This window comes from Rana temporaria, chromosome 1 (genome assembly GCF_905171775.1).
Source record: "Rana temporaria chromosome 1, aRanTem1.1, whole genome shotgun sequence".
In the NCBI taxonomy this organism is placed as follows: domain Eukaryota; kingdom Metazoa; phylum Chordata; class Amphibia; order Anura; family Ranidae; genus Rana; species Rana temporaria.
The window spans coordinates 659,492,870-659,507,470 of NC_053489.1; the positions used below are offsets into that span (position 1 = coordinate 659,492,870).

General features: G+C 42.9%; 1 protein-coding gene across 1 annotated transcript in view; it reads right to left on the reverse strand.

The window, feature by feature from the left end:
- Positions 1-3,675: 3,675 nt before the first annotated feature.
- The window catches only part of VAX2 (ventral anterior homeobox 2), a 143,063-nt gene continuing 132,137 nt past the window's right edge, over positions 3,676-14,601 (reverse strand). The window contains exon 3 of the mRNA XM_040335527.1: positions 3,676-6,968. Coding sequence (XP_040191461.1) covers positions 6,504-6,968 — 465 coding nt within the window. The 3' untranslated portion in view covers positions 3,676-6,503. The remainder of the gene's footprint in view (positions 6,969-14,601) is intronic.

Consider the following 14,601-nt stretch of genomic DNA (forward strand, 5'->3'; position numbering starts at 1 on the left):
TCCCAGTACTGTGGTGATCAGGAAACAGACAACCAGGAACTGTCCAGAACAGAGAGGAATTACAGCAACATCAAAGCAAAAACGAACAATGAGGACATGAAACCAGGACTGCAGTAAGGTAAAGGAAGCTAGTTAGCTAAAAAAAAATGTCCTTTAGTGACCCTTTAACCACTTCAGGACCCAATAAGATTTAGCTATTTGCAATCTTTTTTTGTCCCCCGTAAGATAGCCATCTGAATGCAAGTTCTGTTAGTAGTAAAATTATATAAATAACTGTTTCCTTAAATTTTTTTAATAATAAATAAGCAAAATATTGAAAAATAATACAATATTTTGCAAACTAATTCTTCAACTATTTAAAAAAAATAACGAACACACCCATAATAAAGTGACCCGATATTTATTCAGCAATTGTTTGTCCTTTTACAAACATGAAATATATGTAAAGGCATTGTTTTATACCCCCAAAATACAATTTAAATTATCGTAAGTACATTAATAAAACTGCTATTTTACAGTTGTAAGCCTGCACAACATTAAACACGTACAGCTACCATCCCCAAGGGTTCATTTATGTTGCCGGAAAAAAAAAAAAAAAAAATACGACTTATTGTACCCCTGAGCCTTAGGAAAACCTTTATTTATTTATTTTACAAGATTTAATATGGACTGTGGCTGTTTTTAAAGCAGGCTCAGTGCAAGCAGAGTTACTTTTCTTCTGCTAATGTTTTCTATTTCCCTTTTTTTTTGTATTATCACAGGCACTTGTGTTTGTGGAATGAGCTGCTTTTAGCTTTTTCTTATGTATTTATTTACTAGAGAGGGGTTGGGGTATTATAATGGAGCTTCCATTGAGATTATGAAGGTTAGGTACAAATACATTCATCAGAACTGCAAGAGAAGTTCACAGCTGACTTCAAAAGTGTGATTGTGAGCTATCTATGGAAAGACATTTTTAAATTGTATACTGAAATGCACTTTAAGGGCACATGTACACTAACCCAAAATATGCTGCATTTATATCCGTAATACATGTAGGGCCAGATTCACAGAAGAAATACGCCAGAGTATCTACTGATACTCTGGCGTATTTTCAAATTCCCCGCGTCGTATCTTTAGTTTGAATCCTCAAACCAAGATACGACGGCTTTTGGCTTCGATCCGACAGGCGTACGGCTTCGTACGCCTTCGGATCGTAGGTGTAATACTTCGGCGCCCGCTGGGTGGAGTTCGCATCGTTTTCCGCGTTGGGTATGCTAATTAGCTGTTTACGGCGATTCACGAAGGTACGCGCGGCCGTCGCATTCTCTTACGTCGTCGCTAGTCGGCTTATCCCAGCGTATAGTTAAAGCTGGTATTTCGTGGTCTATCTTTAGACTTGCCATGTTAAAGTATGGCCGTCGTTTCCGCGTCGAATTTCAATTTTTTTTTTTTTGCGTAAGTCATCCGTGAATAGGAAAGGACGTAACTCACGTCGACGTTCAAAAAATGACGTCGGTGCGACGTCATTTCGCGCAAAGCACAGCGGGAAATTTCAAAACGGAGCATGCTCAGTACGTTCGGCGCGGGAACGCGCCTAATTTAAATGATACACGCCCCATTTGAATTAGGCGGGCTTGCGTCGGACGGATTTACGATACGCCGCCGCAAGTTTACAGGCAAGTGCTTCGTGAATCAAGGACTTGCCCATAAAACTTGCGGCGGTGTAACGTAAATGCAATACGTTACGCCGCCGGAATTCTACGTGAATCTGGCCCGTAATTCTTACAGATCTGAGTGCAGCTGTATGTTATGTTATGAGTCCATGCACACAGTGGTTCACAGCCCTGTAATCTGGAGCTGCATTCAGCTATGTAAAAATAAAAAATAAAAATCTGCATCCACAGACCTGAATACCAAGAACTCAGAGAACATTAGGTTTCGCCTGCATTCTACCAACCAAAGACGCTAGGAGGCATGGGCCACATGTGTCCTAGCAACTGAGGAAGCTAGGTGGCAGGATCCACCTTTGTCCCAGCAACCCGAGGAAGCTGGCTTGCAGGAGCTGCCTACGTCCTAGCAACCAAGGTATCTAGACGTCACGAGCCACATGTGTCTTAGCAACTGAGGAAGTTAGGTGGCAGGAGAAACTTGTGTAAAAGCAACCGAGGAAGCTGAGTGGCAGGAGCTGCCTATGTCTTAGCAACCAAGGTATCTAGACAGCATGAGCCACATGTGTCCTATCAACTTAGGAATTTAGGTGGCAGAAGCCACTTGTGTCCTAGCAACTGAGGAAGCTAGGCGGCAGGAGCCACCTGTGTCCTAGCAACTGAGGAAGCTGGGTTGCAGGAGCCACCTGCATCCTAGCAACCAAGGAAACTAGCCACATGTATCCTAGCAACTGAGAAAGCCAGGTGATAAGAGCCACCTGCGTCCTAGCAACCAATGGCATTAGGAGGCAGGGACCATCTGTGTCCTAGCAACCCGAAGCATCTAGGGGGCATAAACCGCCTGCGTTCTAGCTACAGAAGATGCTAGACAGCATGAAGCACGTGTGCACTAGCAACTGAGAAAGCTAGATGGCAGGAGCTGCTTGCATCTTAGCAACTGAGGAAATGAGGCAGCACGACCCACCAGGTTAGACAGCATGAGACACACGTGTCGTGTGCTAACAAATAATTTTTGCCAGCAGATACGGCTTGCATCCTAACAACCAGGGACACTAGGAGGCAGGAGCCAACTACATTCCAGCAAATAGGGTACATTTCTGTTGTGCATTATATGCCTGTAACATTAGCACAAACATTACGTGCATACAGTGTAGAAATAACATTTTATGTAGGATCTTACTGCCAGCAAGAGAAACAAATTCCTACTGACTTCAGTGGAGTATATGATAGTTCAGACACTGTGTTTGACCTACATTTCCTTAGATCTGGTATGTCCTGTTGAGACAGATTTGCAGGCAAAAATAGTCAAACCTATCTTTTCAAATGCTGTGTTTTTCATTTGAATGCAAGCACCTTGGCAAGGCCCATATGCACCTTATCAGCAGCATTGTCCCCCTCAGACTTACCAATCCAACCCCTATACTTTTCTCTGCATCATTCAGTCCACTTCCTGTGAACCCAGGGTGCCAAAGCTCTTTCCCCACCCTGAGCTCATAGGAGAATGCTGTAGAGAGCAGCGTTACGTCATTATGTGGCGCCACTTTCAGGAGCATTCAGTGAAGGGTGATGAGGGCCGGTGATGCCACCAGGCCAAAGATACCTTATAAAAAGTTATATTGATTTTTTGGTATAAGTGTGCTACAGTGGGGGATGTGAGGTGAAAATTGGGAAGGTGGACTAGCCAGCTCGAAGCTGGGCTTTGACTGGTTAAAAGAAAGGTACTAAAACAATTAAAACTTTTAAAGCCAGAGTAAGGACCAGAATTTGTCTTTATGTTGGCTTCCTCTCATCCCCTGTACAGCAACAATCATACCTTGAGGCCCCATACACACGACCGAGAAACTCGACGGGCAAAACACTTCGTTTTTCTCGTCGAGTTCCTTGTTCGGCTGTCAGAAAACTTGTCGAGCCAAATTTTCCCATTGCCCAACGAGGAAATAGAGAACATGCTCTCTATTTGGCTCAACGAGTTTCCCGACGGGTTTCTCGGCGAAAAGTGTACACACGACCGGTTTTCTTGGCAGAATACGTCTCACATCGAGTTTCTTGCTGGATTCTGCCGAGAAAACCGGTCGTGTGTACGGGGCCTGAGAGATAAAGCAGTACTCAGACTCTGTCAACTTCTGGTACAGTGAACACTGCTCTCCGTTCCAGTAAGCATTTTTTCCTGGGCTAAACTGACAGTAAAATATTAGTGTCTTGCTGCTCCTTCCTTGCCCAATAACCATCTTGGGGTGTGTCTTAGTCCAAGCTGTGCTGTTACGACCCTTGCTATGTTTTCTGTTGGATGACAAGACTGTCTGCAGAGCATAACAAATCTATAGACGGGTCAAGCAAACCCAATGTAGATATTTCTGATGTGTATTTAGCTGCTTGCCTGGAGTTCAGCTTTAATGACTTTGAGGTTTGAGAAATCTAGGCTCAAATATCATGTACAATCATAAATTATAATCAAAAACGGATTCTCTTTATATTTGAACCACCAATCCATTGGTAGATCTCCCGGAGGTCTGTGATGGGGGAAACAAAATTCTGACGGAGTAACTTTAATCCATCCATTGAGGTTCGAGAAATCAAGGCTCAATCTTCATAAACAATTATAAAATAATATTAAAATCTGATTTTCTTTATATTAGAAGAGGACTCTGATATGAAGATCTCCTGGAGGTCTGTGATGGAAGAAATTATTTTAAAAAAGAATACTTTTATTTTATCCATTGAGGCTCTAGAAATCAAGGCTCAATTATCATGAACAACACATAAATGTTATAAATTAAAATCAAAAACGTATTCTCTTCAAAGTTGGTAGATCACCTGGAGTTCTGTAATGGAAAAAAAATTCTGATGGAAAAACTTTTAATTCATCCATTGAGGTTCAAAAAATCAAGGCTCAATTTTCAGTTACAATTATAAATTAAGATAAAAAAAGTTTCTCTTTAAATACTCCCATTCCATCGGTAGATCATCTGAAGGTCTGTGATAGAAGAAATTCTGATGGGATACTTTTATTCCATCCATTGAGGTTCTAAAATTCAAGACTCGATTTTTGTATTCCAATTATAAATTAATAATAAAAAATGATTCTCTTTATATTTTAACTCCCAATCCATTGGTAAAGCTCCTGAAGGTATGGGATGGAGGAAACTCTAATGGAATACCTTTATTCCATCCATTGAGGCTCTAGAAATCAAGCCTCAATTTCCATAAATTAAATTAAAAACAATTTGCCTTTATTAAATATGAATTTCCCAATACATGGGTAGATCTCCTGGAGGTCTGTGATGGAAGAAATTCTGATGGAATACTTTTATCCCAAATGAATGCATACTTTCTAAAAGGGCGGCATATGTAAGAGAAGTTGTTATATGTCAACTATGACAATTTTAAACCTTTTATACACATTATAAAAATGCACCGAGGGCATTTTACCAGCAGAATTAGCTATGGCAGACATTAGTTTGATTTTTAAAAAAGATAATTAAATTCAGAAGGTTAAATGTGATTTTTAACAGCATCATATTAAAACGTCAACTTCCGAATAGGAAATAGAATAATTTAAGAGACTTTAAATGAGCTACGTATGAGTTACGTCTGAGCCTAGCCATTGCCACTTTGTTGTAGTTTCTAAGACCTACTCAAGTAAGATTTTTGTATTATGATACATTCAATACACTTTCAGGCCTACAACGAGTCATACTTGCTCAGATATTTAACAGTTGGTTTGTTTGGGGAATAAAGAGGACCTATGCTTGAATTCTAAAAATGGAGTAATAGAAGGCCTGAGATATTTACTTTTATGGAGAAAATGCTGCTCTATGCTCCCTCTAATTCTGCTTACTTGAGATCCGGAAGGATCTGAGATTTAAATGGTAGGTATAGTTCAGCCTTTTTGTTACCCTCTATTTATTAATGTCAGCCAGGCTGTGACCATATCTTTAAGGTATGGTACAAGGTCAAAATATGTGATTGAAGAGGGCTAACCAATAGACACTTTGGGCAGTAGTAGGTTTTCAATGTGTATGTCTGAACCAAAAGCATCATTTTTTTGCACACCCCAACTTTAAGTTTAGAGAAACCTTTCGATTTGTATGTTTTTTCCCAGAAACGGTTCCACCTCCTAAAACCATAATACATATTTTTGGGCAATTCTTCAATGAGTACACACTGATACTTTTGTAGAACATAAATGATAAGTTACGATGACTGCACTAGCAAACAGGCCACTGAACCATTTGATTTGTCTTTTCACTCATATTATATCTGTCAACATGTTGATCAGGAGAGGCATTTGCCATTTAAAGACCAATTTCATGGACAATAGGTCAAATTTGACCTTGCTTGGTTAATAACCACATGACGTATTGTATTTGTAGCTTTTACCTATCACCATACCACTGTGAGCTTCTTAAATTTAAGTTTACCATTTGTCCTCTTTTGTGCCACCTACACTGCCCAGTTTTACAAACTTCTAGTACCAAAGGATAGCCATCTGTGGTCTACAGGAATCTTACGTAATTAATGTGTGAAACACCACTGACCTGGACTACAGAGCTGACACTCAAAAGCTGCTCTGTTTTTAATTAACAATTCATTTCACATCATTAAACATTGGCTACAGACATATGTGCTGGTGCCCCCATGGTCATCGTCATGCTCCGTACTTCCTGTTTCTGGATTTCACCATCACTGTGAAAACAACCACACGCACACACACACACACGACTAGACACGTTTGGTTGAAGAAGTCTTCTTGATATTTTTTTTTTTTTTTACTTGCAAGACCAGTCACTAGGTGTGTGGACAGGAAGCAAATGAAGTGGACTTTGACACCAGTTTTGAGGTCAACGATGACTTTTAAGAACTTGGCTTTTTGCTGGTGACATTGTCTTTTCTCTCCAGGCGGGTGTAAGGCTCGAACGCCGAGCTACCCAGTCCATATCCAGTTGGTATTTCATGGAGGCCTCCCAGTAGAGGACCGGGGAAACACAGGGGAGCTGGTAGCCTCGGAGAAGTTGAAGAAGCTAATGATGGAACTTGGAGGGTGAAAACTCCGGCTCCAGGAGGGCTACTGCTTATTCCTGGTGACGTGCTTCCCGAAGTACCCAAACTGGACCCATTGGCTGATGGGCTGCCCATCGGGTTTTGACTAGGAGAGAGCAAGTTGGGTGGTGCCGGGACGGACAAAAGTCTACCTTGCTCCAATAACCGTAAAATATTGCAAGTTGCGAAGGATTCGGAGGTGGAAGAGGAGCGTTTCTCAGAGTCCCTGCTCTGGTCTTTCTTCTGCTTGGTCCTTCGGTTCTGGAACCAGACTTTGACCTAGGGACAAGAAATAGAAATGAATAACAATAATAATAATCTTAGAATTTCAGGTAGAAGCTCATTGGGCCAAATCCACAAATGGGATACGACGGCGTAACTGCTGTTACGCCGTCGTATGCCTGTTCCTAACTATGGAACTGATCCACAGAATCAGTTTTCCATAGTTAGGCAGAAGATCCGGCATGTGTAAGGGACTTACACTGCCGGATCTTAGGATGCAGTATCGCATCCGCCGCTGGGGGCATTTCGTGTCGAAATGCCGCCTCGGGTATGCAAATTAGCACTTACGGAGATCCACAAAGCTTTTCAGCTTCGTTTTTTCTCCGTAAGTTTTAGTTTGCATACGCAAAATTAGGGCTGCTTTTTACAAGGTGTAAAGTTAGTACACCATGTAAAAGCAGACCTTTCTGTCCAGCGACGCGATTTTTTTTTTAATTTTTAATTTTTTTTTTCCCGCCGTATCTTTTTTTTTTCCTGACGCAACTTTATTGACCCGTCGCAATCCACGTAATTTCGCACTATGCACGTCGGGAAAATGACGTCACGAGCATGCGCGGTATGGCCGGCGCGGGAGCGCGCCTAATTTAAATGGGAATCGCCCCCATGAAAATAGGAACGCCTTGCGCCGGCAGAATTTAAGTTACACAGCCCAAAATTTCTAGGTAAGTGCTTTGTGGATCGGGCACTTAGGTAGAAATTTTAAGGCAGTGTAACTTAATGGAAAAAAATAAGTTACGCCGGATCTTTGTGGATTTGGCCCGTTATACCAGAAGGATGTAAATTATAAAGTAGTATATTTTAACATAGTTCTTACCCTTTATAGATACATGACATCATTTTATATTTACAGTTTTAAAAAAAGATCCATGTCTATCAAATATAACAAAGACTGGATTGTAAGATCTGTAGCAAGTTGGTTAGTTAAACTATTGATTTATTTATCAACTTAGCTTTTTTTTATTATTACATCTGCTTATAGTTCAGATTTAAGGATGTCCCCCCCCCCCCCCCAATGGGGGCAAAATAAGCAATTGTGCTTTTAAAATAAAACAAAGCTATGATTTGGGTGAAAAGATTTCAGCTCTCCGGCCACACAAATCCCATTCTACCGTCTGCCGCGCTGACTCTTTTATAGAGCGGTTAATTAGCTTGCCTGTCCCAGGCTGCCATTGATGGCGGTTTTGTATGGGCGCTCAGCGTGCATTGTGGAAAGAGCTGCTTGCAAAATGGAGTTTCTCGGAGGGAGTAAAGAAAAGTTTCCCCACTTCCACTTCATCCATAATTCACCTTCTTCCTGCTCTGAAAAGAGAATGAAGTAGGGGGGGCAGGAAGAATAACCCCCACCATTACCCCCGCGCTACCCCGGCCAACATTTCCAACAGTCTCAGTTGTACAATAGCAGCCTGCGGATAGGGACATATGCTAATGGGCAGCGCTAGAACACCACTTTACAAAGGGAATTGTCATTCCTTTTAATACCTTACAGGAAAAGTGCTTTGTATTTTCTATAAGCAAATATTTATCCTAAAATAATCAGTCATTGGTACAAGCTTGCTGTTCCGTATTTCAATATTACATTACAAAACACTTTGTAAATTCTACTTCGAGGCAGAAAGCCAAGGCAGCAGATGAGGAAAAATGGCTACCCACATGTACATAGGAATATACAAATCAGGCACATATATGAGGGATTTAAACATTAAAGTGGAGCAGTCACAAACCTAGGACTTTGACAAAGTGACTAACATTGGTTATAGGAGGAAATACTACACACTGTAGTGACAAGGCGGACTTTTTAAGGCAATCACTGGGACATACGGGTTTAGAAAAATATAAATTTAATTACAAAAAATACATACAATAAAATACAATGAAAAAATACAAAATATACATTCACAAGCAATATTTTCTTTCGTCTCGCCTACGCGTTTCGCCTAGTGGCTTCTTCAGGACGAGTTTGAGAGAGAGTTTGACAATAAAGTATTGCTAATTTCATAAATCAGTTAGCAGCACAGGCTACCCCCCGGGACACATGATATTCCTTCTTTACTGAGGCTTCCAATTTTTTGGCTTGTCCTATGTTGGACATTGCAGCGTGGCTGCCTGCTCTTTGGATCTAAATATCATCCTGGCTCTGCCCCCTGCTCATTGCCTTATTGGTCCCGGTCCACTCTGGTTCTTGTTTCATTTCAGAATCTATCCGTACTTATTTATTTTTGATATACTACGGTCTGTTGCCAACTATAAGAAACGTCCTTTTCTTATTGGGCTGCATTGAGCTTTCTCACAAGCTATATACCACCTGTACATCTGTGACTCTATTTTGTCCTCGGTGCACTTGGATGGCTAGCAATCTAACTGATTTATGAAATTAGCAATACTTTATTGTCAAACTCTCTCTCAAACAAGTCCTGAAGAAGCCGCTAGGTGAAACGCGTAGGGGAGACAAAAGAAAATACTGCTCGTGAATGTATATTTTGTATTTTTTCATTGTATTTTATTGTATGTATTTTTTGTAACTAAATGTATATTTTTCTAAACCCGTATGTCCCCGTGATTGCCTTAAAAAGTCTGCCTTGTCACTACAGTGTGTAGTATTTCCTCCTTTATTCAATATTTCGGATGTTGGCAAATGTGAGTGCTTTTTTGTTCCCCCCCCCCCCCCTTACCTTTTGAATTAACATTGGTTATAATCACTAAATCAGCCGAAAGTTCTAATGGGCAGCATCGAAACACCAGGGACAGGAAGTGAGGAAAAATCGGTTTACTGAAAACAGAAATGGCAACAGAAACACTATTGGTTGGCTAAGTAAGGAAAACGAAAAATGCTTGTGGGGGGGGGGGGGCGTGGTGCGGTGGCACTAACACCCACCCACCCACAGTCCAGGTACAAAAAAAATGGAGCTTGTATTGAATCAAAGGCAGAACAGTCCACAACAAATCAGGTGGAAGGAGGCCCAACTGGGAGCACTCATGGAAGCCAACAGTGTGTAGCGGAGCTGGTTTCAGTGTCTGTCTGGAGGGACGAAATGCGGCCTGGCCAGTCCAAGCCCAAATAGGAAAGGTGTCTAGGGAGAGTGTGGAACCCTATGATTTTCTTACTCATCTGGATCCTTTCTCTGCCGCTAATAATGTCCCTGACAGATGGGTGACCTGTCCTTACAGAATGTGCACTTAACCCAGGGGCCAAGGTCTTAAATAGACTCTGCCAAACCTAAGATGGTGATCAACATCCAATCAGATCGCTGCCCCAGTGACTCAGGAAACCATAGAGGAACTATGTTCTTCCTCTCCCTCTGCATTGCCTCTGCAGTTGAGCACCACCTACAGTGGAGACAACAGACTGTACCTGTAAACACTTTTCTGGATTTTATTCCTGTCTGTGAATTCCTGTCCTGAAGACACCTGTGATCCTCATTTCTTAGGCTAGTCTTACCAAAAGGGAATTATAAGGAACTTATCTCAGTGGGGACACAGCAATAAACTTGACAGAAGTTCTACTGTCTACTCTGCAGGTGCCCAAACTGTAGCCCAGGGGCTCTTTGCATTCTATTAGGTAGATTCACAAAGAGTTAGGCCGGCTTATCAGTAGATAAGCCGACCTAACTCTGAATCTACGCCGGCGTTTTGTTTAAGCGTATGCTCAAACAGAGATACGCTTAAACAAAGCTAAGATAGGCCGGCTTGCGCCGTTCTTTCTTAGCTTGCAATTTTTCGGATGGCCGCTAGGTGGCGCTTCCATTGCGGCCGGCGTAGATTATGTAAACGAGGGGATACGCCGATTCACGAACGTATGCCAGGCCGACGCAGTCGAATGACGTCGTTTCCGTAAGGGATAGGCCGCCTAAAGTTAGAGCTATGCTCTAGTGGACTAGTAATGTTAAAGTATGGCCGCCGTTCCCGCCGCGAGGTTCGAATTTTTTACGTCGTTTGCGCAAGTCGTCCGCGAATCGGGAGTTACGTCGTTTAGGTCCATGTCGCAATCAATAGGCCCGTATGGCGTACTTAGCCGCAATGCGCACTGGGAAATGTAGTCGCCCGGCGCATGCGCAGTGTCAAAAAATGTCAAAAAACGTGAGGTCAAGCCTCATTTCCATACAACACGCCCCCCTCCAAGTCATTTGAATTAGGCGCCCTTACGCCCGCTCGTTTGAGGCTACGCCGCCGTAGATTAGCAGGTAAGTTGATTGAAAATCACTACTAGCCTTACTAATTTACGGCGGTGTAGCCTAAAAAGGCTAGGCTAGGCCGACCTAAATTTAATCCAATCTACGTGAATCTACCTATATGCATTCTTTGCATTAAGATAAAAAACTGTCTTCGTGCAGTAGCCCCCCTTGGCCCCCCTGATACTCACCTGAGCCCTATCTCTATCCAGCGAAGTCCACAAGTGTCTCGGCCATCCAAGACTCTCCCTCCTGATTGGCTAAGACACAGCAGTGGTGCCATTGGCACCCACTGCTGTCAATCAAAGCCAGTTAATCAATAAGGAGAGAGAGGGGTGGGTCCGGGCCGTGGCTCCGTGTCTAAATGGACATACGGAGCTGTCACTCTGCTCAGGTGCCCCCATAGAAAGCAGCTTGCTATGGGGGCAGTCGACAGGAGGGAGGGGACAAGAGCACAATAGAGGGACCAGAGAAGAGGGCTGCTCTGTGCAAAACCAACTACACAGAGGAGGTAAGTATAACATGTTTGTTATTTTTATGGAAAAAAGAAAAACAAGACTGTACAACCACTTTAATCTGGCATTGTCTCTAGTGGATGGATGCCTCAGTCATGTCACCTAAAGGTGCCTGCACATATCATTACATACCCTTTAAAGTCTGGAAGGCTGGGGAACTCTAACATATAAATAAAAATACGTAATTTCATCAATGACTTAGCAATTGAAGTCGTTATTTACATATTATTGTTCCCTGGGTTTTGGGGCACTCTATAGAGTATGTGATCATAGGTGTTGCCACCTTCACAGAACAGTCTGCCTTTAGTTAAGGAGCTTATTTAACCACTAGAGGCCCGCGCTATAGTCAAATGATGGCTACAGCGCAGGCCTGAATATCCGGGAGGACGTCAATAGACATCCTCCCCTTTGCACGCGCAACGCGCGCACCCTGCAGGGCACGCGTGTGCTGTGATCACAGAGTCACTGAGATCATAGATCCGTGTAAGGGGCCGGTCCCGTCCTCCTTACCATGTGATCAGCTGTTAGCCAATGACAGCTGATCACATGATGTAAACAAAGGATCTGTAATCGTTTTTTTTTTCTCCTCACACTAACAGCGTAAGGAGAAAAAAAAGCTGATCACCGGCTTGTTTACAAGGGACATCGGTCCTGAAGAGAAAGGAGGCACATCTGCCTCCTCTGTGCCCAAAAATACCGCCTGCCAGTGCCCACCTGCCATTGCCACCTGCCAGTGCCCACAGTGCCACCTATCAATGCCCACCTGTGATGCCAATCAGTGCCACCTAGTAATGCTACCTATCAGTGTAACGGATCGGTGCCATTATTGCCCCTCATCAGTGCCCATCACTGCCACCTATCAGTGCCCATCACTGCCACCTATCAGTGCCATCTATCAATGCCACCTATTAGTGCCACTTCTCAGTGCCCACCAGTGCCACCTATCAATGCCCTTTAGTGCCACCCATCAGTGCCACCTCTCAGTGCCGCTTATCAGTGCCGCCATTATCGGTGCACATCAATGCAGCCCATCAGTGCCTATCAGTGCAGCCTCATCAGCGTACATCAATGAAAAATTACCCGTTTGCAAAATTTTATAACAAAATCGAAAAATATCTAATTAAAGAAAAAAATCGGGCCTAGATTCACGTAGATCGGCGCATTTTTACGGCGGCGTAGCGTATCGTATTTACGCTATGCCGCCTTAAGTCAGAGAGGCAAGTGCTGTATTCACAAAGCACTTGCCTCCTAAGTTATGGCGTAAGCGCGCCTAATTTAAATGAGGATGAGGGGGGCGTGTTTTATGTAAATGATTGGTGACCGGACGTGATTGACGTTTTTTACGAACGGCGCATGCGCCGTCCGTGTACATATCCCAGTGTGCATTGCTCCAAAGTACGACGCAAGGACGTATTGGTTTTGACGTGAACGTAAATTACGTCCAGCCCCATTCACGGACGACTTACGCAAACGGCGTACAATTTTCACATTTCGACGCGGGAACGACGGCCATACTTAACATTGGCTAGGCCACCTAGGGGGCAGCTTTATCTTTACGCCGGCGTACCTCTTACGGAAACGGCGTATCTTTACTGCGACGGGCAAGCGTACGTTCGTGAATCGGCGTATCTAGTCATTTACACATTCTACGCCGAAATCAACGAAAGCGCCACCTAGCGGCCAGCGGAAAAATTGCACCCTAAGATACGACGGCGCAGGCCGTCGTATCTTAGGTAGGTTTAAGTGTATCTCAGTTTGAGAATACACTTAAACTTACGACGGCTTAGATTCCGAGTTACGTCGGCGTATCTACTGATACGCCGGCGTAACTCTTTGTGAACCCGGGACTCTGTCTTTTACATTTTTTAACAAAAAATAAAAACCACAGAGGAGAAGAAAGCTGTATTTGTGGGGAAAAATGATAAAAATTTCATTTGGGTGCAGCGTTGCATGACCGTGCAATTGTCATTCAAAGTGCGACAGCGCTGAAAGCTGAAAATTGGTCTGGGCAGGAGGGGGGTTAGGTGACCAGTAAGCAAGTGGTTAATGGCTGTAGCTCTGTTTTAAATTTTTATGGTGATCACATGATACAAATATGAGCATGATTATGAATGCAAAACATCCAAAATAGCTCTTTTATATGACAACATAAAGAGTTGGTGTATGATACTTGGTCACCTAATATGACAGATCCCAAATCATGACGCAATTTTTTCTGCGCACGTCCAATAGCCAGCAGAGTCTGGGTGATGAAGGAGCCGAACAATCCGCAGCTCACTGTAATAGCAAATCAATAGGAGCATACAACACGTACACTGTACCCGCTGGGCGATTTGTACAATAAAATGGACTATTATCTACCTCTCGGCCAGAGATCGAAAAACACAGTGTGGTCCCCAAAGCAGACGCAGAATTTATAACAGAACCCTCTGAGTCCATAAAATATTCTCTCTATCACTTGCTGCTGTTAAACATACTCAATATATTATGACATATTGAAATTAAATCTTCAGGCAAACTATTGTATAGTCTCAGTACTGACCCAAAAAAGGCATATTTCAGAAAAGTGTCAGTGAAGATGTATAAATTGTTTAATAAATATTCCGCATAGAGCTAGTGATATCACTTAGAATGCAGCCTATCCATTCATCAGAGACCAGTGACATCACTGAGAATCCAGCATATCCATTCACCAGACCACTGACATCACTGAGAATGCAGCCTATCCATTCACCAGACCACTGACATCACTGAGAATGCAGCCTATCCATTCACCAGAGACCAGTGACATCACTGAGAATGCAGCCTATCCATTCACCAGAGACCAGTGACATCACTGAGAATGTAGCCTATCTATTCACCAGAGACCAGTGACATCACTGAGAATGCAGTCTATCCATTCACCAGACCACTGACATCACTGAGAATGCAGCCTATCCATTCACCAGA